The sequence below is a fragment of the Trachurus trachurus genome (genome assembly GCF_905171665.1).
Source record: "Trachurus trachurus genome assembly, chromosome: 20".
In the NCBI taxonomy this organism is placed as follows: Eukaryota; Metazoa; Chordata; class Actinopteri; order Carangiformes; family Carangidae; genus Trachurus; species Trachurus trachurus.
In genome coordinates this window covers 21,497,454-21,519,452 of record NC_139911.1, presented here as the reverse complement: position 1 = coordinate 21,519,452, position 21,999 = coordinate 21,497,454, and the positions used below count along the sequence as shown (strand labels likewise).

The window sequence follows — 21,999 nt, the reverse complement described above, 5'->3', positions numbered from 1 at the left end:
CTTCAGCTGCCCCCCCCCACTGGCTCCTCCTCCTCAGTTAAAGCAGAAGTGAGTGATCAGGTGTTATGCCGAGAAGTGCCTGCTTGCCGAGATCTGCATGCCGCACAACAAATGTGGACCTGGATCATTCATTCATTACGGGGACGGGGATGCAGTATTCGGCACAGCAGTTTTTGGACCTGCCGAGATTTGCATCCCCTGGCTGTTTTAGCCAAATACACTACTTGCTACATGTATGAAATGCATGTTCTTTTGTATAAACACCTAAACCGTATTGTGCGTAACCCCAGCAGAGCAGGCACTTCTCGGCATGTGTTGAAAAGTGCCTGCTTGCCGAGATCTGCATGTCGCTCGTGGAATGCCAGGGGATGCAAATCTCGGCAGGGCCAATAAACTGCTGTGCCGAAAACTGCATCCCCGTCCCCGTAATGAATGATCCAGTTCCACGTTTGTTGTGCGGCATGCAGATCTCGGCAAGCAGGCATTTCTCGGCATAACACCGGTCGTTTTCGCTAATGCTGCGTTCCAGGCAGGCTTTTGAAATCGTAAATTACAGCTTCAAGTCACAACTTACGACTTTGTAGCGTTCCAGGCAACCCACTCGTGTTTTTCCGACCTGTTTTACCGGTGAAAGTCACTATAACGGCCACTCGTAACTTCCGACCGGTGAACTCGTACCAGATCGAACTGGTACCACTTCACGGTCGGAAAAATACGAGTTTCCTTGAACGCACCATAACAGTCCTCGTCGCTACGTCACCACATTCACGGCGTTCCTTGGCTGCACACACAGCCCTGCATGCCGTTCTCTCTCCTCATTGGATAAAAACTGTAGGATACGATAAATGTTTTCTCTTCGGCTCAGAGCAGAGCAGAGGGACTGAGAGACCCGTGTTTCAGTCCAAACACTCTATGTAAGTGATTGCTGTCGGAAGATATAACTATTTAAGACTTATATTAACACAAATATATCACTCACTTCTGCTTTAAATAAGGATGTTATGTTAAATAGAATGTTAGTGGGAGCTATTTCCTAGCCAGGCTAGCGCCGCCTACTGGTTCCGGCAAATTTCATTTGCCTCAAACATGTAGTCAGGACACTAGCAATGCGTTTCGGTTTGCTCCGTCCGCCAGAGCGGACGGACCAATCAGCGAACAGACGGGTAAGTGAAGGCGATGACGTTGAACTCAAGCGCTCAAGATTAACCTATGAGCTTAACCGGTGTATAGCACACGTGACCACCAAGCAGCAGCGATTAGTTGAAGCAAATGTAAGCAACCGCCTCCCGGAAGCAAACGAATCCCTATGGCTCGTGTTCAGACGCTATATGAAATGTAATGAAGTAAGCGGCTGATGCATCAGGCTAGCTATTTCCTGCCAGACTAAAGACAACACTGTGTTTCGACCAGGTACAAGCCCCACCACCCCAACCAAGACGGCTTCGCCTGTGAATATCACGTGATATCTCAGGAATGTATTTTCAAGTTTCATCTGACCTATCTTGTTACCTTATCTAAGTAACACATCTTGGTTTCAATGACTCAATGACACAGTTAACATAACATGGCAGTAACAGACGTCAGGAGCACATCACAGACGTCAGGAGCACATCACAGACGTCAGGAGCACATCACAAAAAAACAAAAACGGCAAGCACTGTATGTCTCTGTCTCTGTCTCTGTATTTGCTTCGAAAACAACTCTGTCTGTAACGTTCCGTTATTATCTCATAGCGTGGTGAATGCGCAGGTCAGAACTTGTCCACCAGAGTGTTTTGGAGTTGTTGGATTGTGTATTTGATGAGGGAAACCAAGAAATCAAATTGGCCTCTGTAGCGTAGCTCTGAGCAGCTCACGGCTCGGCTCTGCCGTTCTAAAAACAGCTTGCACTGACAAAAGGTGTTCAGAAATGACCGTTTGTCCTGTTTGTCCCGCCTCCTTCCATGAGTTTCCACGAGTAAGGAAAACGAATTTGATTGGTCGTTATCGAGCGGGCAGGATATTCAATGTTTGGAGCGGGACCGAGCTCGGTGTGTGTGTGTGCGTTTAGCTAACGTAGCTTACTGTTAACTAGTAGGCTAGCTACATTATCGATTGGGGGTCATCCCTATGTTCCCACAGCCCTATGTTCCCTCAGCCCTATGTTCCCTCATTTCTAACTTTTGTCGTCACTGAAAATTAGGCCCTATGTTCCCTCAGCCCTATGTTCCCTCATTTCTAACTTTTGTTGTCACTGAAAATTAGGCCCTATTCCCACAGCCCTTTGGTCCCACCATTGGTTGGGTTTAGGCAATGAAGAAAGGAGTTGGTTAAGTTTAGTAAAAAGACCAGGTAGAGGCTAGACAGGCCAGATAGACAGAGTCCAGATAGGTAGAGAGAGTCCAGAGGGAACATAGGGCTGAGGGAACATAGGGCTGAGGGAACATAGGCACGCTCCCATAGATTGCTAACTTAGCTAGCTAGGCTAGTGATGGACCGCAGGGATCTGCAGGAGGAGAGTGGAGTACGGAGGAGAGTTTTGTGTCGGTGGTGGTGGTGGACGAGTCTCCTCCATCGTACCCCTTGTTTTTCTAAGATGTTTGATTGACGGATAATAGATCCTGATTATTGGCTGATGAAAAAACGACCTCACTTTCACCCCGTATAAACTCGAAAATAAAATTGTGCACAACATTTGGGCTACAACGTCTGATAGATGAGTACTACACTAATTTTAAGACCCATAGTGGGATCAAATTCAATTTTCTTTTCTTAACACCTTTAAAGGTAACGAACCTACTCCTTATGGCAATGGGCCAATTTCCCAAAATGTTGGACTATCCCTTTAAATTTAAGTTCTTATGGGTTCACATTCACATAACACCTGCATTTTAAATCCATAAATGAAAAGGTGTCATCAAAGTAAAATCTTAATTAGCCTATGCAAAACTTGCTCCCTTGAATGATTTATTGTCATGAATAACATCATGTCACAGTTTGACTCAGAGTGGAGCTGCTGTTTACTGCATGCAGCTATAGCCTATAGTTTAATCCAGTGGTTCCCAACCTCAGGTTTAGGCCCCTCACAAGGGTCACAGAATAAGTCTGAGGGGGTGTGATGAATGAAAGACGAACAAAGATTTCAGAGACAGATTATTTTATATTTAAGATTATTCATAGAATTTTAGATCTTAGAGACTACTTGCATCTGCAAAGCGTATTTTCTAAAGTACTTTCATAGTAATTGATTTTTTTCTTACTCACGTGAACCTGACTTCTCACCTTTTCCTTCTACCAAAGAAACAATCCACAGCAGAGAGGAGAGGATCAGACCAAACGTATACGCTCCCATGATGAACAAACAACTGCGGGACAGAGTTAAGACATGTTATCTCTCTGAGTCCAGCGGCGGACTGACAGGACCTGTTTGTTTTGCGTCACTCGCTGACAAGAATCTTTGAGTCAAGTGAAAGTAAAACACATGCCTCAAGCAGACTGGTTTGACATGACAGCACTTTACCAGAACCAAGGCTCTAGTCTGTACTCTGTGTGCCTGTCAGGTTCAGATATTCCTAGCTGATCAGAGTCCAGGCCTGTTTCTCTTTCCCAGACCGACAGCCAGCCAGCACTCCATCATTGGAAAGCTTCAGTGGTGTTACCACTGCTCTTTGTCTTGACCTGGTCACAGCAAACAATTCTTCTGACTGTTGTAATGGAAATTTTATGACCCTTGATTGAACTTTGAAGATGTACGTTCATGAACCTTAGGTGAACTTTGAAGAAAGCGCAAAGCTGCACTTTCTGCTGTGCATGAGGCAGCATACAAGTGTCCGACTGGGTTCCTGTTATTTTGTGATGATAACGCTTAAGCAAGCAGTCGTCTCTACTGTACATATTTAAAATCACAGTGAGATGTCAAAGAAATGTCAACTCGCTGAGGTGTGAAAAGACCACATCAGACCCTCGGTTTACAGACAACCACGAGCTTCCTGCCTTCACATATGAGTTGATCTTATAATAACCCAAGATATGCCAAAGGCGCTTAATGCAAACTGTGCAAACTTATTCTGCAAGAATGCAATAATGTAATTGGACAATATATGATGCCGCCTCCAAGGAGGAGCACATGGCTCCTTCTCGCTCTTGTGCCTATGTAACCTGATGTAACCAAATCTCAGTGTGCACTCTCGTACAGACTTTTGTGTGTATGACAGTCCACCTCTTGCAAGATCAAATAAGTGAAACCCTTCTTTGCTGGACTTCGTTTTTCTCTCTCAAAAGTTAAAGGAAATTTCCGCAACACTGTTAACTCTTTGGCTGCTCCTGCAATATCTTCTCTACCTGTGCACAATAGGATTCACTTCTGGAGTATCACAGCACATATCATCACTGTTCTCTTGTCTTGTCCATCAACTCTTTTCAAAACTCAACATGGCTTGGGAGCAACTCTTCCCTAGTAATTCATGGACCAGCATTTATGATCAGCATGTACCGACCTGCCTTGTGTTTTTTCCTTGCTCCTGTACACGGACATGAATGAGCCCCCTCTGACTGGCTGTAGATTTTTCTCTCTGCACCGTTGGCCAATCAGGAGGCGATAGGGGAGACCACGGATGGTTGTGACAGTTTTGACACTTCTGTCTATATCTTGGAACTCTTTTAAGCCAGTGCGTTCAAAATGTGAGACAAACTAGTTCAATGTGTCTGCTGTTAAATGACATAGATGTTATCTCTGCAACACAAACAGAAAATGCATGGTTTAGTCTCAAACACAAGGAGTGAAATGTTACTCTTCACCCCAGGTTAGTTGTAACACACCCTGGGGTTATTAAATGAGTACCAGAAGCTTCCTTCATCAGCTGTTGTTAACATTTCCATGTTTCCCACATTCTGTGTTCTGAACTGATTTCTTGTCTGTAACAACATATATTGCACGTCTGTCCGTCCTGGGTGAGGGATCCCTCCTCTGTAAATGCTCACCCTGAGGTTTCTCCGATTTTTCCCTGTTAAAAGGGTTTTCCATGGAGTTTTTCCTCAGTGGATGTGAGGGTCCAAGGGCAGAGGATGTTGTTATGATGCCATGTGAAGCCCTTTGAGACAATCTGTTTGTAAAAACGGGCTATACAAATAAAATTGTTATGTTATGTTATGTTAAAGGCAAAGCAAGGGCCTTGCCTTTAACATAATAAATTGTTGTTACTAACCCAGACCCTTGTAGCCATGAACTAGCTTACCTTACAGCTAACAACTAAAACATTAGCACTTACAACTTGCATGAAAGATATCTACATAGACACACAATAAGCATGGTTTAAGTTTGATGAGTCTATTGTATCATAAAAATAAACGGAGGGAAAAAATACTTTCATGTCTCAAAATTAGTTTTTCCCTCTAAAACTGTCTGTCTGCCACAGGATGCTAAACTGAGCATATACTGTTGCATGACAGAATTCAATTTCTCAATGAAGACAGACAGATAGTTCCATTGCTTTTGGTTTTTTTTTACTTGCTTTCACACACAGACACAAAATATGAATGACAAACATTTGTAGATTTAGCCACGCCCCCAGCAGGCAATCAGCCCATTGATAACCGCTGGGACCGTAGTAAAGGTACGCTGTAACATATACAGAGTCAATCAGATGATTCATAACTTGTTCCTGATTGAAGAAATTAGAAGTGTTACAACTGACCCATGTTAACCTACTCACAAAATCTAACAAAATGTGTGTTAGGTCAGAATAACTTACTCCACCCTTAAATGGGTTAGAAAATGAAATGACTGGTGAAAAATACAATCAAAGAGTTTGTGTTACGGAAGAAAATAACAGTCAGACAAAACAAAAAATTTAAGCTGCCATGTGATTAATATAGTGCAATTTAGTGTTATATGGTAAATAATACTGCAAACTGTCTTTGACATTGGTATGATGTTAGAAACATTCATTCATTCTGATGATACTGACAACAACAGCTGCAGTAACTGTAACATGAAACAAAAACATACACTGAACCAGAGATACTGTATATATATGGTAGTATATTAAATTATGAAATATGATGTCACTGAACTAGATGGTATTACCATACAGCGTCATGAGATAGTGTTGAGAAATCATGATATTGAAATTACATTCATATACGTGGACATTTAATGTTAACTGATTTGGTTTCAGACACTTAGGGATGTATACATGTTTCCTTCATGCACTTCACTGAATATTTAGCAAAGGCAACAATTTACTCAAGCAATGCAGGCACTGAGAACTGTAATAATACTGCTAATATGTCAAGATTTCTCTGTTAAATTGTGTAACAGGGACACAAAATGACCACGACGTGACCAAAGACCATCAACGGACCCAAAATGACAACAGAAACACAAAACAATGAAGATGTGGGAACCTCCCAGCCTCCATCCATCCATCCATCCATCATTTTCTTCCATCTGGGCTTGTGTCAGATGGCAGCAGGTTAAGCAGAGCGTTTCAGATGTTCTTCCCTCTGGAAATGCTTCCCAGCTCCTCCTGAGGGATTTCAAGGGGATTTCAAGGGCAAAGAGGATTGGATAATTCCACTCAGCTCTGTTCTGTCCCGGGGCCTCCTCCTAGTTGGACAAGCACAGAAGACCTCCATCCAGGAATCCTCCTCATCCTCCTCTCCTAAAGACCTAACACATTTAACTAGGACTTATGGGCACTTTTGGTACACATAGCTTAGTACTTAGCAGAGCTTTAGAGCCCAGATCTGCAGCTGTGAAACACCTTCTTCTGCAGGATCCTGTCTAACAGAAACTATACTATAATTTTTTGTTTGTGTTATTAGATTTGGTCTTTACTAAAAAGGAAAAAAAATCATAAAAGAGAAAAGGCCAAAAGGTTGGCTAAGGAGTGTTGTTCATAGGTCGAAGTATCAAAAACAGGTGCTCATTGGATACAAGGCCAAGGTCATCATGAAATCAAGAAAATGGTAAGACTTACCATAAAAAACCTAAACTGGCTTACTAAAAAAAAAAAGATTTGGTCTTTACTAATAATACCTCTCTTTATCTCTTGGTAGTTGGACATCCACCCTGAGTGGGGGATGGCGCAGTCTTATAATGTTACAGAAAACCTGCATGTTTTTTCTCCTCATGTTCCTAAAGAACCTGTTCTTCTTATCACCAAACGAGGCTGCTCTCCCTCTGTCAGCCGATTTTTAAATAATGGAAAGCATAAGAAACGTCCAGATCTGGATGTTCCTTATGCTTTCCATTCATATTGCTGTTATTTCACAGCAATGTATATATATATATATATATATACATACATATATATATGTGTGGCCTCTCTCTGTCAAAAATGCCAGGGCCTATTTTCTGTCCCAGTCCGCCACTGCCTCTTCCTCTCCTTTTCTTTCTTCCTCTCTTCCTGCCATTGTTGCCATGTGCACTTGCTCTTGGTGGGAACTGTGTGGTTTCTATAGTATAGTATACTATACTATTATTAAAGCAGAAGTAAGCAGAATGTTTGTGTTAATATAAGTCTTAAATAGGTATATCTTCCGACAGCAATCACTTACATAGAGTGTTTGGTCCGAAACACGGGTCTGTCAGTCACTCTGCTCTGCTGTAAGCCGAGGAGAAAACTTTCCTTGTATCCTACAAGTTTTATCCAATGAGGAGAGAGAACGGCATAAAGGGGCGGTCCTCTCTGTGTGTGCAGCCAAGGGATGCGCGTGAATGTGGTGACGTAGGGACGAGGGCGGGGGCTGCTAACTCCATCGGCTGACAAGAAGTTATGGTGCGTTCAAGGCAACCCGTAACTCGTGTTTTTCCGACCTGTGAAGTAGGCCTACCAGTTCGATCTGGTACGAGTTCACGGGTCGGAAGTTACGAGTGGCCGTTATAGTGACTTTCACAGGCAACAGGTCGGAAAAACATGAGTTACGGGTTGCCTGGCTGGAACGCTACAAAGTCGTAAGTCGTGACTTGAAGCCGTAACTTACGGTTTCAAAAGCCTGCCTGGAACGCAGCATGAGCCAAAACAACCGGATTGCTTACTTCTGCTTTAACTTTCTCTATTTGAATAGGCCATAAAAGTGACTTGACTTAAAGGTAACTCAGTTTCCTACACAACTGGAGCTTACTCATAGGTTGCTTTGGATAAAAGTGCCTGACAAATGTAAGTCCCATAGTCAGATTAAATTAACACACATCTCCTGCTCAGAGCTCTGTGGATTCAAACTACAGCTGGATGTAGTGTCGGTGCAGAAGCACAGTGTAACTCAGCAGCCACACTTTGTAGTGTTAGCACTCCAACTGTTTAGTTTCTACTCCACAATATCGATCAGGATAACTGACTTGGTTGGGCTCTTGGTGCATTACTTGGATCAGTAGCTCTTCAGTGCAGCGGCTGGTTGTCTGGCTTGTTGGTCAACTTAAAGACAAAACCTTGTTTCATCCACACTCTGGTCATTCTCTTCTTGAACCATATCTCCCCTGCAAGTGAAACAGAATGGCATACATCAAAGTGAAAGCAGTCTTGTTGCCATCTGTGTCAAACACATAATAATCAGTACAAAAAGTAATTATCAGGTGAAAGCAGAATGTGTTTTCTTACCATTCCCCTTTTGCCGTACAGCTTCCAGACTAACAGTCCAATGAGTCCAAGTAATAGGAGTATAATAACAACTGTAATAACAGCTTCAACTGTAGCAAAGGTCCAACCCCCTGTAACTGGAAAAAAAGAGTTTGTTAACCTTTTAATAACCAAACTCCCACTACAGACTGACAAGAGGACTGCAGTAGCATCAAACTGCAAAGTGACTTTTAACAGTGAGTGTGCATCCTCCAAATATGGACATATGGTGGACAATCTATGATGCCAGACTTAATAAGCTCCACACCCGGCCTAGGAAACAACCAAACACACAATACCAAGCAAAATCCTAGCAACCCCCACCACAAACATCTTCTCGGACTTGTTACGAGTTAAGAACTCCTTCAAGATAGAACACAAGACAACAACTCTTCACACAGCAGTTGTAACATTTCACACTATTAATTAATATTATGATAACCTGTTATCTTAAATTGTGGGAGCAGCCAACAGTGAGACAGTGACTTCTTGTTCATGTTTCCAGTTGATGGCTCTAGAATAATATCAGATTTTTTAATTCACTGACCTTTCTGTATGCTGAATAAGGTGTTGGTTACCAGCGTCTCCTCAGCATCTCTCAGTTCACAGGTGTATGTTCCCTCGTGATGTGAAGATAAGTCCTGTAGCATGAGGCTTCCTGACTCTGACACATTCTTCACCTGCTGCCTCCACTCCTCTGAGACAGTGAAGGGGACGTCCCCTCTGGTCTGGGTCAGGATGATCTGACTGCGGTTGAATGTCCAGGTGAGACTGAAGTCAGTCACTGAGATGTGTGAGGCAGTGCAGGGGATTGTTGTTTCGCAGTTTGAGCCACTGACAAAGTCTGAAATGATTTGACAGAAAAACAACCAAAGAGTTAGATATATTGTGCAAGATGAGTGACTGGAGTTAAATGATATTACAGAGTTATTCTGCAGTCTCGTGCCTGGTGTGAGGTGTGTGTTTACTTCACAGTAGAATTGGTAACTCTGGTTAAGTTTTTTTTTTTTTAGTTTGTAGTTTTTTCTCTTTGTTTAATTGTAGTTTGTTTCAAAACCTAGTTAAATCAGAGTGATTTCTTCAACAGTACCAGGTTTCTCTCATCAATGAGTGCAACTGAGGCTGATGGGAACAGCCAATCTTCTTCAGGTATTTGGTCATAAACTAAAAAGAACAACACAGGTACAGTAAGGCATAATCAAAATCATTAGGACATTAGGAAGAGGATCGTTAGTGTACAGAGATGTGTCTTAACTTCATTTCTTGACAATTTCTCTAACAGTTAGTCAAGATATTTAACTTAAAAACCATGAATGTCTCAAAGGAGGTTAAATCAAAAGCAACTGGACTTAGTTATTTGTTTGGGAAGTTGCTTTCGATTTAACCTCCTTTGAGATACTATGACCTGGACAAGTGAGAGCCATGAATGTCAGCTTTATGGTCACACCAGAGAAAGAATAAAGGCACCATCATGGTCATCCAACTGAGGATTCATCCCGTCAGAACCATGATTGTCCGCACAACATGTTGCCCCAATCCATCAACTGGTGTCAGTCTACCTCACTGAGTTAGTGGTGTTTACCTGCTGCTGCTGCTGGAGGGGGATCGTCAGGAAAGGATTCAAGCTCTGGGACCATGCAAGTCTGTGCAAAATGTGATGGCATTCCATTAGTAATGATAAGTTATTGCTATTATTTATTTGCTACCAGAGAGGACTCTGTTATTATGTAATGAGGAGGAAATATGAACCTGACTTTTTGGTGAGTCAACAGATGAGGTTTTGACATAATGCTCATGTAGTGAGCTGAGAAATTTAAATGAAAAAAAAAAGTTTTTTGTTTGCTTGTTTTTTTTTTAGATGAGAATTCTCTTGAGTTTCATAGTGACTGTATATGTCTTCATTCCAGTCAGACAACTCTGGATAGAGTTCATTATTTTTTCTGAGCATAGTACACATTGGCCTAATTGAAGCATGTGTAGATCATTTTAGCATGGCTGAAGCAAGTTTGGCTTTGTCTCAATTTATTCATTCCCTGATAAATGATCTGCTTGACAGACATGACAGGCAATCCATAGCATAGCATGGTATAGCACAGACAGGTGGATGCTGAGGAGGTGGTGGGATTGAGAAACTTCACAGACAGCCAGAGCAGCAGAGCAGCCAGGAGTGATCAGGAGAGCATCGCGGGTTAAATATCCCGCCCTGATCAGATGAGGAGTGTGTGCTTTGCATCATACTCACTTGATTTAAACAAAGTGGCTCTCCTCCTGTTTCTGTCAGTGCTGACGGTGCAGGTGTAGTTCAGATCAGGGTCTGTGAGCATCAGAGAGCTGCTGATGTTGTAGAGCAGCTGTTCAGTCCTCAGGACTTCAGTTGTGTTCTTGAAGGTCTCATTGGACGGAGGACTGGTGGACCAGGTGAGCTGAGGCTCAGGGTAGATCCTCTTTGAGCTGCAGGTGATGTTGTTGTCCACCTGCTGGATATCAACTTTACCAACTGGAGCTGCCAGGATAAAAAGAGAAAAGACTTCAATCCTACTTTCAGATTAACTTTTTTGTAAAATATTAATTTCTAATTCAGCTTGACAACAAACTGAACGGTCGTTGGTAGGCTATTTATTGTGTGTTCTCATACCGTCCACTTTCAGGCTGATGAATGACTCCTTGTTTCCTCTGATGGTGCTGGTGAAGCACTTGTACCTGCCCTGGTCCTGAACCTCCAGCCCTGTCAGCTGCAGGGAGGCGTTTCCTCTGGAGATCTGGTCCTTGAACAGAGACGTCCTCCCTCTGAAGCTCTGGTCCTGGAGTCCAGTTTGGTCCTGGTTGTGGTAGTAGGAGTGGACATGAAGCTCACCAGCAGTCAGCTGAAACCAGTGGACGACCACATCCTTGCCGTCCTGGAAGCTGCACGGTAAGACGCATCTCTCCATGAAAACACAGGACACCTCAGAGTCTGTAACACATCAGATAAAGACGTCAGCTAGACTCACTTAGTTTAGACAACATTAGGCACACAACACACTCACAGACTCATTGGGGAGGAGTGAACATGTGATATCCCACACTCCTCTGTAGTTGCAGGGAAATGGAAGCAGGGAGACCCCACCCTCTCTCTCTCTTTCACTTTCTCTGACAGTTCGGTTTAAAGGAAAAATCAAACAAACAAAACGCACACGGACCGCGTAGCTATCCTACATGGTCATTACAGTGAGACAGAGACAGGAACAGAGTAGAGCAGGGTGGTATGAGACAGCAGTGGTTTTGAGACAGCAGTGATTTTGAGCGCACGGGTCGCAACTGGCGTCTCACGCGACGATTAGACTAAAACACAGTAACGTCACTCACCTCCTTGAACAGAAGTCAGGAGCCACGGGAGAAGCCACAGACAGGTAAACGGTGAGGACATGGTTCATGTCTGTGGCTTTGGAGCAGGAAGTTGGAACTTAGGGAGGGGAAGGGAACATGGATGGAAGGAAGGGGGCGGGGGGGTCTGGGAGACAACGCGCTGACGTGAATCGCAGTCGGTCTTGCGTCGGTCCACAGCTGGTTCACAGCGCTACTTTCATCATCATAAAAAAAACAGTTTCCCCGTTATAACGCCGTTACTCGAAGTCCCGTCACAAAAGAATAAACCCGTTGTGTAGCTAGCGTTTTTTTCAGTCCACCAGTAAAAAGTCAGGTTGTTTAGGTTAGTGCTTCCACACAGTAGAAAACAGTGTTAGAGAGTTGAATTTAACTCCGTTTCAAATAACATGGCCCGGCCCAAGCAAATTAGAGTAAAATAGAGTTAATTCTACTCAATTCAGTGTCAAAATGTAGCCTACAATTAAATGTGTAAAAACATTTAACACTGAGGTTTGTTCACACTGTGAGTAATAGGCTATGATTATAGGCTACTTAGCTAATTTAAGCCTACTTCAAATGTAGTTTTTAAAATGACAATGTGTAGGCTAATAATATTTTATTTTTATTTATTTTACATCTAGGTGATGCTGGGTCTAACCTATCCAGTGGAAATAAAACAAACAAACAGTAGTAATGTTCTAAAGCATTTCCCATAATTCAATTAATATGAAAATTAGCTATTTTAGAACATTAAGGACTCAATCCCTCAATCTCTGTCTCTCTCTGCTGTCTGCAGTGTGACTAGGCTAGTACTAGACAAAGTTATTGTACCAAAAGAACAATGACTGACCCTGAGATTCATTTTAATTTGAATATTCTGCTTTTATTACTAGTTTTATTTGGACTAGGCTTTAAAAAATATATTGTTATCATGCTGTTTTAATATAGGCCTATTCCTGTGTCTTACTTGATCTTCTGCATCTTCAGGGCATGTCTCTGTCTGGCCTCTCCCTATAGCATTTCTCTTCATGTCTGTGCTGCCTGCAGTGTCACCAGATATCATTAATATTTTAATTTGATCTATTAAATAATCTGTTTTTACAGCTTACAGCTAGGCTAATGTTATTTTCTTCAGCTCAGCCAAGCCTATAAAGTAGGACCAGATGAATTGTAACACATTACACACATACAGCACACACACGGCACATAAGAGGCACACACACGGATGACAGGAGGGTTCAGGATCCCCTTTTAAAAGTTTCCCCCCACCAGAATCTAGCTGAACTTTGGAGCATTATTTAGCCTGTTTTCTGACAAGCTATCACGACATGGTTGGTACCAACAGATGCCTCGTGTCTCCTGGTTTAATAGCCTATGATATCTGTATCTTCACTCTAGCTTACAGTTGGCAAAAAGAAAGTGAAAGTAAAGTCCGTGACTTGGTCAGAAATCCCCCCCCCCCCCCCCCCCCCCCCCACACACACACACACAGAAGACGTAGCAACACACTCTCCTTGTGTGTCTCTGCATGTGTGGAGGGAGGGAGGGGATTTGGCATAATTTGAAATTTCCAACCAAGTCGCAGACTTTACTTTCACTTTCAGTGAAACATAACATCTGAAAATCGTCTCTTTATAACAGGACTGCAGAGTCAGTCTACTTGGACTGTTTATTGGCAATTCATTTCCTTCTATTATTCATTGACTAATCAGATGTATGAAAAGGGAAAAAGACATAGGACACCCTTCTATCCGTAGTGTAGAAGCCTCTCCAGCTACAATTAATTACAGTTTGGGGCTAAAGATACTTTGTGTAAGAAACTCTATAACATTGTGTGTATTTACAGTAGCCTATATTTTCAATGTTGATCTCGAGCTGTAGTTGTTGGGACCTCAGCATCTGTGTTAAATAAGAGAGAACAAAGTGAAGAGAGTGCAGGTTTCTCAGTCTGTCCTCCCCTGTTTACTGAGTGGTTAGCTGTTGGGGTTACATCATCCTCTGCTGGACAGATACTGAAACTGATTTGTCATTGCTCTAGAAGGGATTTCCTTTACAAATAAAATAAAGGCAATAGATAAATATACCATTAAGTGAAATTCGGCATTTGTGTTGCACCATTAAAGGCAGTCCCAGACTTCTACCTCACCACTATTACTTTCAATAAACTAATAAAATAAACTGGAGTCTTCAAACACACACTGGAGAGAGTCTGAGTTCAGTACAATTGAGTTTTATTCTCTCACAGGCAACAAACAGCAGCTTTTTAGATATACAGTGTTACATAGGATGATCAAAATGAAAAGTTATGAGTTCACACACTGTGGTAATGCAATGTTATGTAATATGATCCACTCATAATTAGTTATCCTAAGCATATATGTCACTACATAGGCTGCAAAATGACACATAACCTTATACTTGGATTCACTGATGATGACCTGAATCAATATTACAAAATATATTTCTGCAGTGTACTGTATGTACAGCATTAAAAGCTGATGGTTTTATTTAGTAAATGATTCAAACCATCTTTCCTAAAGTTTTCAGCACTATTCCCTGTACGTATTTATTTATCCTTTCTTCTATTATGCACAGTTGTAAATGGTTTTCCAGCAGCAAAGTGGAAAAAGGGCAGCTACAAAACAAAGTAGTATAACACACTCCCTCCAACCCCAGCAGAGGCATACTACTGAATGTGAAGTCAGATCACGTCTTGGTAGCAATGATTCCTGATGTTTTTCACTGCAAAGGCAAATTGACTGTGACAGTGTCATACATCAGTGACCAGTAGAGAAGTCATTTTGTCCTAAGTTATCTCTGTTGTTGCTCATTTGACTGGAGCAGGGAGTCGTAGGTTGCGGCATCATCACTCTGAAGAGGTTTTGACTCATCAACATCTTCTCTCCCCTGCATCTCCCTGTAAACAAAAGGCAGATATTTTTATGTTATTTCGTATATGTTAGTTTTATGTTTCCATGTCATGCATTCAATTAAAAATTAAAGTTTCAGTTGGCTGACACTCTGACTCTCATTGTGATCATCTTTATAGATTGAAATACTGAAATCAACTGTAGTTCCACTGAAGTAGTTAATGAAAAAATGCTTGAGAAAACGACGTGGAACTTGCAAACTTAGGCCTAAAAGTAGAAACTCTGTTGTGATTTCATGAAAGGTGTAATCGGACTTTCAACAGGTTTACTTACTGTAGACAGCAGTGCTGCCCTGTGTTAATCTGTTGACCTGAGGTTATAAACCCATAAAACATTACCAACACAAACAACAAACAAGAAATTGATTTTTTTTTAAAGTAAAGGAAAAACATGACTTTACCTCTTTTCTTTTTCCACCAGAATACAAGAGCACAGACTGATGCAATGACCAATACAATACCGAATACAGCCCCTGTGATTTTAATGCCTCTGATCAAATTCTCTGAAACACAAAAAGTCAGTTACTTGAACTTTCCCATGATGCCTCATGATGGAGTATTCTGGTCATACAGATGTTACAGATAGGCTACCAGTTCCTCCCTTGATGCTGCCTCACCTCCATCTTTCTGTGTCCCTAGAAAGGTGTTGGTTACCAGCGTCTCCTCAGCATCTCTCAGTTCACAGGTGTATGTTCCCTTATGATGTGAAGATAAATGTTGTAGCGTGAGACTTCCTGACTCTGACACATTCTTCACCTGCTGCCTCCACTCCTCTGAGACAGTGTAGAGGACGTCCCCTCTGGTCTGAGTCAGGATGATCTCAATGTGGTTGAAGCTCCAGGTGAGACTGAAGTCTGTTCTGGAGATGTTGAAGGCCATGCAGGGGATTGTTATGTCAGAACTGGACCAACTGACAGAATCTGAAATGATGACAACACAAAGTACAAAAAAATTAAAAATGAGAAAACGTTTTTTTTTTTTTTTAGATACATAGTGATTGTACATACAGTGCTGTGAAAAAGTATTTGCCTTTTTTGCATTTTTGTCACACTTAAATGTTTAAGGTCATCAAACACATTTTAATATCGGACAAAGATAACCCAAGTAAATATGAAATGCAGTTTTTAAATGATGATTTCATTTATTAATAAATCATGAACTAACTGTGATAAATCAATTTTTTTGGAAAGCTGAGTTCAATTTCACTGTCCACACCCTGGCCTGATCACTGCTAGACCTGTTGAATCAAGAAATCACTTCAATAGAACCTTTTGGGGTTTGGGAAGTGAAGGGGGCTAAAAGATCTCAAAAAGCAACACATCATGCTGCGATCTAACGAAATTTAAGAACAGATGAAAGAACAAAGTCACTGATATACTGTCGCTGTTACATTTCTAAAGCTTTGGGACTCTGGTGAACCATGGTGAGATTATCACCTAATCAAGAAAGTTTGGAACAGTGGTGAAAACCTTCCCAAGATGGCCGCCCGAATAAAATACTTCAAGAGCGCAGCAACAATTCATCCAGGAGGTCACAAAAGAACCAAGAACAATTTCTAAAGAGGTAAGGCGTGTGTATCCATGGTGGAGTTCAAAGGTGAAAACCACTGCTGACCAAAAAAATCACAAAGGCTCCTCTCACTATTGCCAAAAAACGTCTTGATGACTTTTGGGAAAATATACTGTGGACTGATGAGACAAAAGCTGAACTTTTTGGAAGGTGTACGTCCCGTTACATCTGGTGTAAAACTAATAGAGCATTTCATAAAAAGAGCATCACACGACCAGTAAAACATGGCAGTGGTAGGGTGATGGTCTGGGGCTGCTTTGCTGCTTCAGGACCTGGACGACTTGCTGTGTTTGATGGAAGCATGAATTCTGGTCTCAACCAGAAAATCCTGAAGGAGAATGTCCGGCCATCATTTCGTGACCTCAAGGTCAAGGACTAGTTTCTCCATTAGTGGATAATGACTCTCACCGTGGTTTACTGGAGTCACAAAGCTTCTGCATCTGTTCTTGAATTTATTTCGATCAGGGCAAGGTGTTTTGGTGTTTGAGATCTCTCAGCCTACTTCACTTGTATTTATTTTTTACCTTAATAAATGAAATAATCATTTAAAAACTACGTTTATATTTACTTGGGCTATCTTTGTCTGATGATGAAGCGATGAAAGTTGCAAAAACTACTTATTTTTCCAACCTTGTGTCTAGTAACATTAGGTAATAGGCCTAAAGCTCTCTTTAATGTTCTGGAATCCATTGTCAACCCTTGTAATAGTGACCCGATAACACCTGCTCTCTGTGATAGTTTTATTAACTTCTTTGTTGACAAAATCTCTGCTTTGCGATCAGTCTCACCTGTTGCTTCCCCTGACCCCTCTGAGCCTCACTTGTGCTCAGCTGTTTTTAACCAGTTTGAGCTGATATCACTAGAGGAGCTGTCAGATGTTGTTAAAGAGCTTCGCCCCACAAACTGCCCGTCTGACTGTATTCCCTCTCGCCTTTTTAAGAATGTTTTAAACTCTACTGGCTCTTTCATTTTGAGGTTAGTCCATGCTTGCTTCAGCTCAGGGTGTTTCCCAGCATCTTTGAAACATGCTATAGTACAGCCACTTATTAAAAAACCTAACCTCGACCCCACTGTTCTCTCTAATTTCCGACCCATCTCCAAACTTTAATTTTTATCCAAAGTGCTAGAGAAGGTAATGGCTAATCAGCTATCGTCATTTTTGGAGGAGAACAACATTTCTGAAAAATTTCAGTCTGGCTTCAGGTCTCGTCATAGCTGTGAAACTGCCCTGCTGAAAGTATTTAATGAAATTGCTTTAACTTTATGTGGCAAGGTGAAGAGGGCCCGGGCGGGGATTGAACCCACACCTCCCGGGTAAGAGTCATGCGCGCTTGCCAGTCACCCAAAGGGACATCCCCTTGGCCAAGTAGCCAGGGCACATGATCAATTGGAGGCATAGTGACAGGACCACCACTGTCACATCTCTCCCCCTCGTGCTTCCGCGCAGGCTGCCACACATTAGGAATCCATGGACCCACCCCTAGTGCTACATGGATCCTGCCAACAACGCCAGAATGTGGCAAGGTGAAGAGGGCCCGGGCGGGGATTGAACCCACACCTCCCGGGTAAGAGCCATGCGCGCTTGCCAGTCACCCAAAGGGACATCCCCTTGGCCAAGTAGCCAGGGCACATGATCAATTGGAGGCATAGTGACAGGGACCACCACTGTCACATTTAGATTAAGGATGCCCAGCAATGCTAATGACTCTGGACTTGACAGCAGCATTTGATACTGTAGACCATGGGACACTGTTGTCACGTTTAGAGCATCATGTGTGTATTAAAGGGACAGGACAGCCCTCATGCTGATTAAGTCATATTTGAGTGATAGGAGTTTTTCTGTACAGATAGGCAGTTTTTCCTCTATCGTGGCCCCCCTCACGTGTGGAGTACCCCAGGGGTCGATTTTAGGCCCCCTGTTATTTTCTCTGTACATGTTGCCTCTGGGATCTATCTTCCGTAAGCACAATATAGCCTTCCATTGTTATGCGGATGATGTGCAGATCTACCTCCCTCTCCGGCTGTACGCCAAGGACCCACTGAAACCTCTCTTAGCTTGTCTTGCCGACATTAAGAGTTGGATGAGCCTCAGCCAACTTAACCTCAATGATAGTAAAACTGAGGTAACTGTTTTTGGCCTTCCTGAAGGCTGTTTAAATTCATTTGATGGACAGGATCTCCTTGCTTTTAAAACCACCCCCTTTGGTGTAACTCTTGATTCCAACCTTGATTTTAAAAAATAAATCAGCACAGTGGTAAAAGGATCTTTTCATCAAATTCGTACCCTCTCTAAAGTCAAGCCTTATTTATCTTTTAATGACCTGGAAAGTGTCATCCATGCTTTTATATCCTGCAAACTTGATTACTGTTACTCCCTATATGTTGGTCTAGACCACAGCTCGTTTCGCCGCCTGCAGCTGGTACAGAATGCTGCTGCTCACCTTTTGACTGGTACCAAAAAAAGTACATCACCCCTGTTCTGGCTTCCCTCCACTGGCTTCCCATCCGTTTTAGAATTGATTTTAAAGTGTTATTAATTGTTTTAAAAATTTTAACTGGTCTGGCCCCACTATATCTTAAAGAACTCATACAAGTCCGATATCCAGCTAGAGCTCTGCGTTCATCTGGAGAACCGTTGCTGGATATACCTCGAACAAAATTAAAAACCAAAGGTGACCGAGCCTTCTCAGTAGCTGCCCCCAAGCTCTGGAACAGCCTGCCACTACATATTAGACTTGCAGGATCAGTGGAGAGGTTCAAGTCCGCCTTAAAGACATATCTTTTTTCCCTGGCTTTCGGATCATGATTGAATTGTTGTGTTCTCGCCATGGTTATGTGTATATATTTATACATGTACATAGCATTTGTATATTTCTGTATGTATATTGATATGCGTGTGTGAATTGTTATGTAATTTTTGTCTTTTTACTTCTGCGCTGTAAAGCACTTTGGCTGACCGTGACAGGTCTTTTAAACGTGCTATACAAATAAAGGTGAACTTGAACTTGAACTTGATGATCATGAACATTTAAATGTGACAAATATGCAAGAAAAATAAGATATCAGGAAGGGAGCAAATAAAAAGATTGCATCTTTTTCAACACTAACTTGGTTTAAACAAAGTGGCTCTCCTCCTGCTTCTGTCAGTGCTGACGGTGCAGGTGTAGGTCAGATCAGGGTCTGTGAGCATCAGAGAGCTGCTGATGTTGTAGAGCAGCTGTTCAGTCCTCTGGACTTTAGTTGTGTTCTTGAAGGTCTCATTGGACGGAGGACTGGTGGACCAGGTGAGCTGAGGCTCAGGGTAGATCCTCTCTGAGCTGCAGGTGATGTTTTTGTCCACCTGTTGAATATCAACTTTACCAACTGGAGCTGTAAAAAGAGGAGCCTTTGTATGAGTGCATTAACATGAACACAGATGATTTGGTGTTAACACTCTGTGTTTCTCTTACCGTCCACATTCAGGTTGATAAATGAAGTCCTCTCTTCTCTGATGGTGCTGGTGACACACCTGTACCTGCCCTGGTCCTGAACCTCCAGCCCTGTCAGCTGCAGGGAGGCGTTTCCTCTGGAGATCTGGTCCTTGAACAGAGACGTCCTCCCTCTGAAGCGCTGGTCCTGGTGTTCCAGCTGGTCTTTATGGTCGTAGTAGGAGTGGACACGATGAAATCCTGGTGTCAACTGATACCAGTGGATGACTGTATCAGTGCTGCTCTGGAAGCTGCACGGTAAGATGCAGCTCCCCATGAAAACACCAAACTCCTCAGTGTCTGTAACACATCAAAGACATCAGTAATGTTTCACTTAAAGGTGAAATTGTCACAACATTGGCCTTGTAAGAAGTTAGATATAAAATACTCAAATCATAACTATAAACTCCTATAATATCATAAATGATAACAATTAACCATTTTTATAAAGCAGTTGTCCAAACAATGTTTCAAAGTGCTCAACAGCAAGATAAACATCAGTAAACCCCAAATGGATCCGTAAACTAATAAAATAATTAATCTTCTTCTGTGAAAAAACACAAACAAATTGACAGAGTATTTGTATTGTGACACTACACTCACCTCCTCTGCAAAGATTCAAATTCCACTGAAAGATCACATACGCCAAAAACATGTACTCGACTCTGGTCATTCTCCTGGCAAAACTGAGCAACACTGCAGCACAGCACTGAAGAGAGAGAAGGATATTTCTGTACGTTATGACATTAAAACTGGTTGGTAACCATGAACCCTGATGCTACTGAGTACATGTAAAGCAGAATGTTTACCAAGATCATATGAGTAACATATAGCTTTACCCTTAGCAGTTTTAACTGTATATTGTGTAAAAGTAGGCTACTTACTTTAAAGTTTGAATGTTTGAGCAAACAGAAATTCAGTGATCGCAGAACAGCAGAACAACAGAACAGCAGAACAACAGAACTGCTTTCCCTTACTGCTTTCCCTTACTTCCTGGTGCTCCATGCTGCCAAAACAACATGTACCAGCTTGACAGACAGGCAAATGGAATGAACAGCCGAATTTTTCCAAATGTATTTGAATTCCCTCCTCCTCCAGGGATGTGATTGGTCGATCAGTGATGAATGTAAAACGTTTAAGTGTGTAGCAACATATGAAATATCAGACACAACTTGTGAAAAAAAAAAATAATAATAATTTTTGGAGAAAGAAGTGAAAGCTCTGCTGCACTTGGATGTTGGAGAAACGTCTAGAATTATATACAATGGTTGGCGGTGGGCAAGTTTTTTTTTTCCTGTTTAAATTTAAAGGCATGCCATGACACCACCTTTGAGGACATCTGGTATTTTAATGTGTCCTCATGTGTCACCCTTACTGGGGCTTGAACCCACAACCTTTGACACCAAGAACCAGCTCCTACTGTAACTCACTGAGCTAATTGTCTGGAAGAGAGTCCTAGTGTGTGGATTTCGTCAGAACAAGAAGGAAAAAGAAGAAGATTAAGGAAAACGATACAGTCAATGGTTGCCGCTGGTTAAGTTTTTTTGTTAAAAATGTGTTCTCCTCACCCTTAGTGGGACTTGAGCCCACAACCTCTGACATCAAGAACCAGCTCCTAACTCAGTGAGCGAAATTGTGTGGACAAGAATCTTGGTGTGTGGCTTCTCAAATAGACTCAGGGAGTCACCGGTCAGGCTGTAGATGAAGTGTTTTGCATCTTAAGAGAAAATCTGATGTTTAAAAATGCCACTCTTTGATTGACTGCAGTTGTTCCCATGAGAGCAGAATTTATAATAATAATAATAATACATTTTATTTATAAGCGCTTTTTCAAATGCTCAAAGACACTTTACAGTTTAAAAATCATAAAATACAGCAATTTAAATTGTAATTCAGTTAAAAACAGCAGAGACAGTATAAAACACAGAAAACAGTATAGAACACACAAAAATTATATATTAAAAGCTAATTTAAAAAGGTGGGTTTTGAGCATGGTCTTGAATGTAGGGAGGTGTGTGCAGATGCGGATGGGTTTGGGGAGTGAGTTCCAGAGGGAGGGGACAGCAATGGAGAAGGCTCTGTCCCCCCAGGTT

General features: G+C 42.0%; 1 protein-coding gene across 1 annotated transcript; it reads right to left on the bottom strand.

Moving 5' to 3' along the window:
• Positions 1–8,026: 8,026 nt before the first annotated feature.
• LOC311003287 (butyrophilin subfamily 1 member A1-like) lies at positions 8,027–12,081 on the bottom strand. Its single transcript, XM_083995001.1, has 6 exons — positions 11,942–12,081; positions 11,232–11,549; positions 10,839–11,099; positions 9,144–9,440; positions 8,579–8,694; positions 8,027–8,457 (listed from the first exon to the last, which is right to left on the bottom strand). Exons 1-6 carry the CDS (start codon positions 12,000–12,002, stop codon positions 8,431–8,433), a joined length of 1,080 nt encoding a protein of 359 aa, XP_083851127.1. The 5' UTR covers positions 12,003–12,081; the 3' UTR covers positions 8,027–8,430.
• Between the last annotated feature and the right edge of the window lie 9,918 nt (positions 12,082–21,999).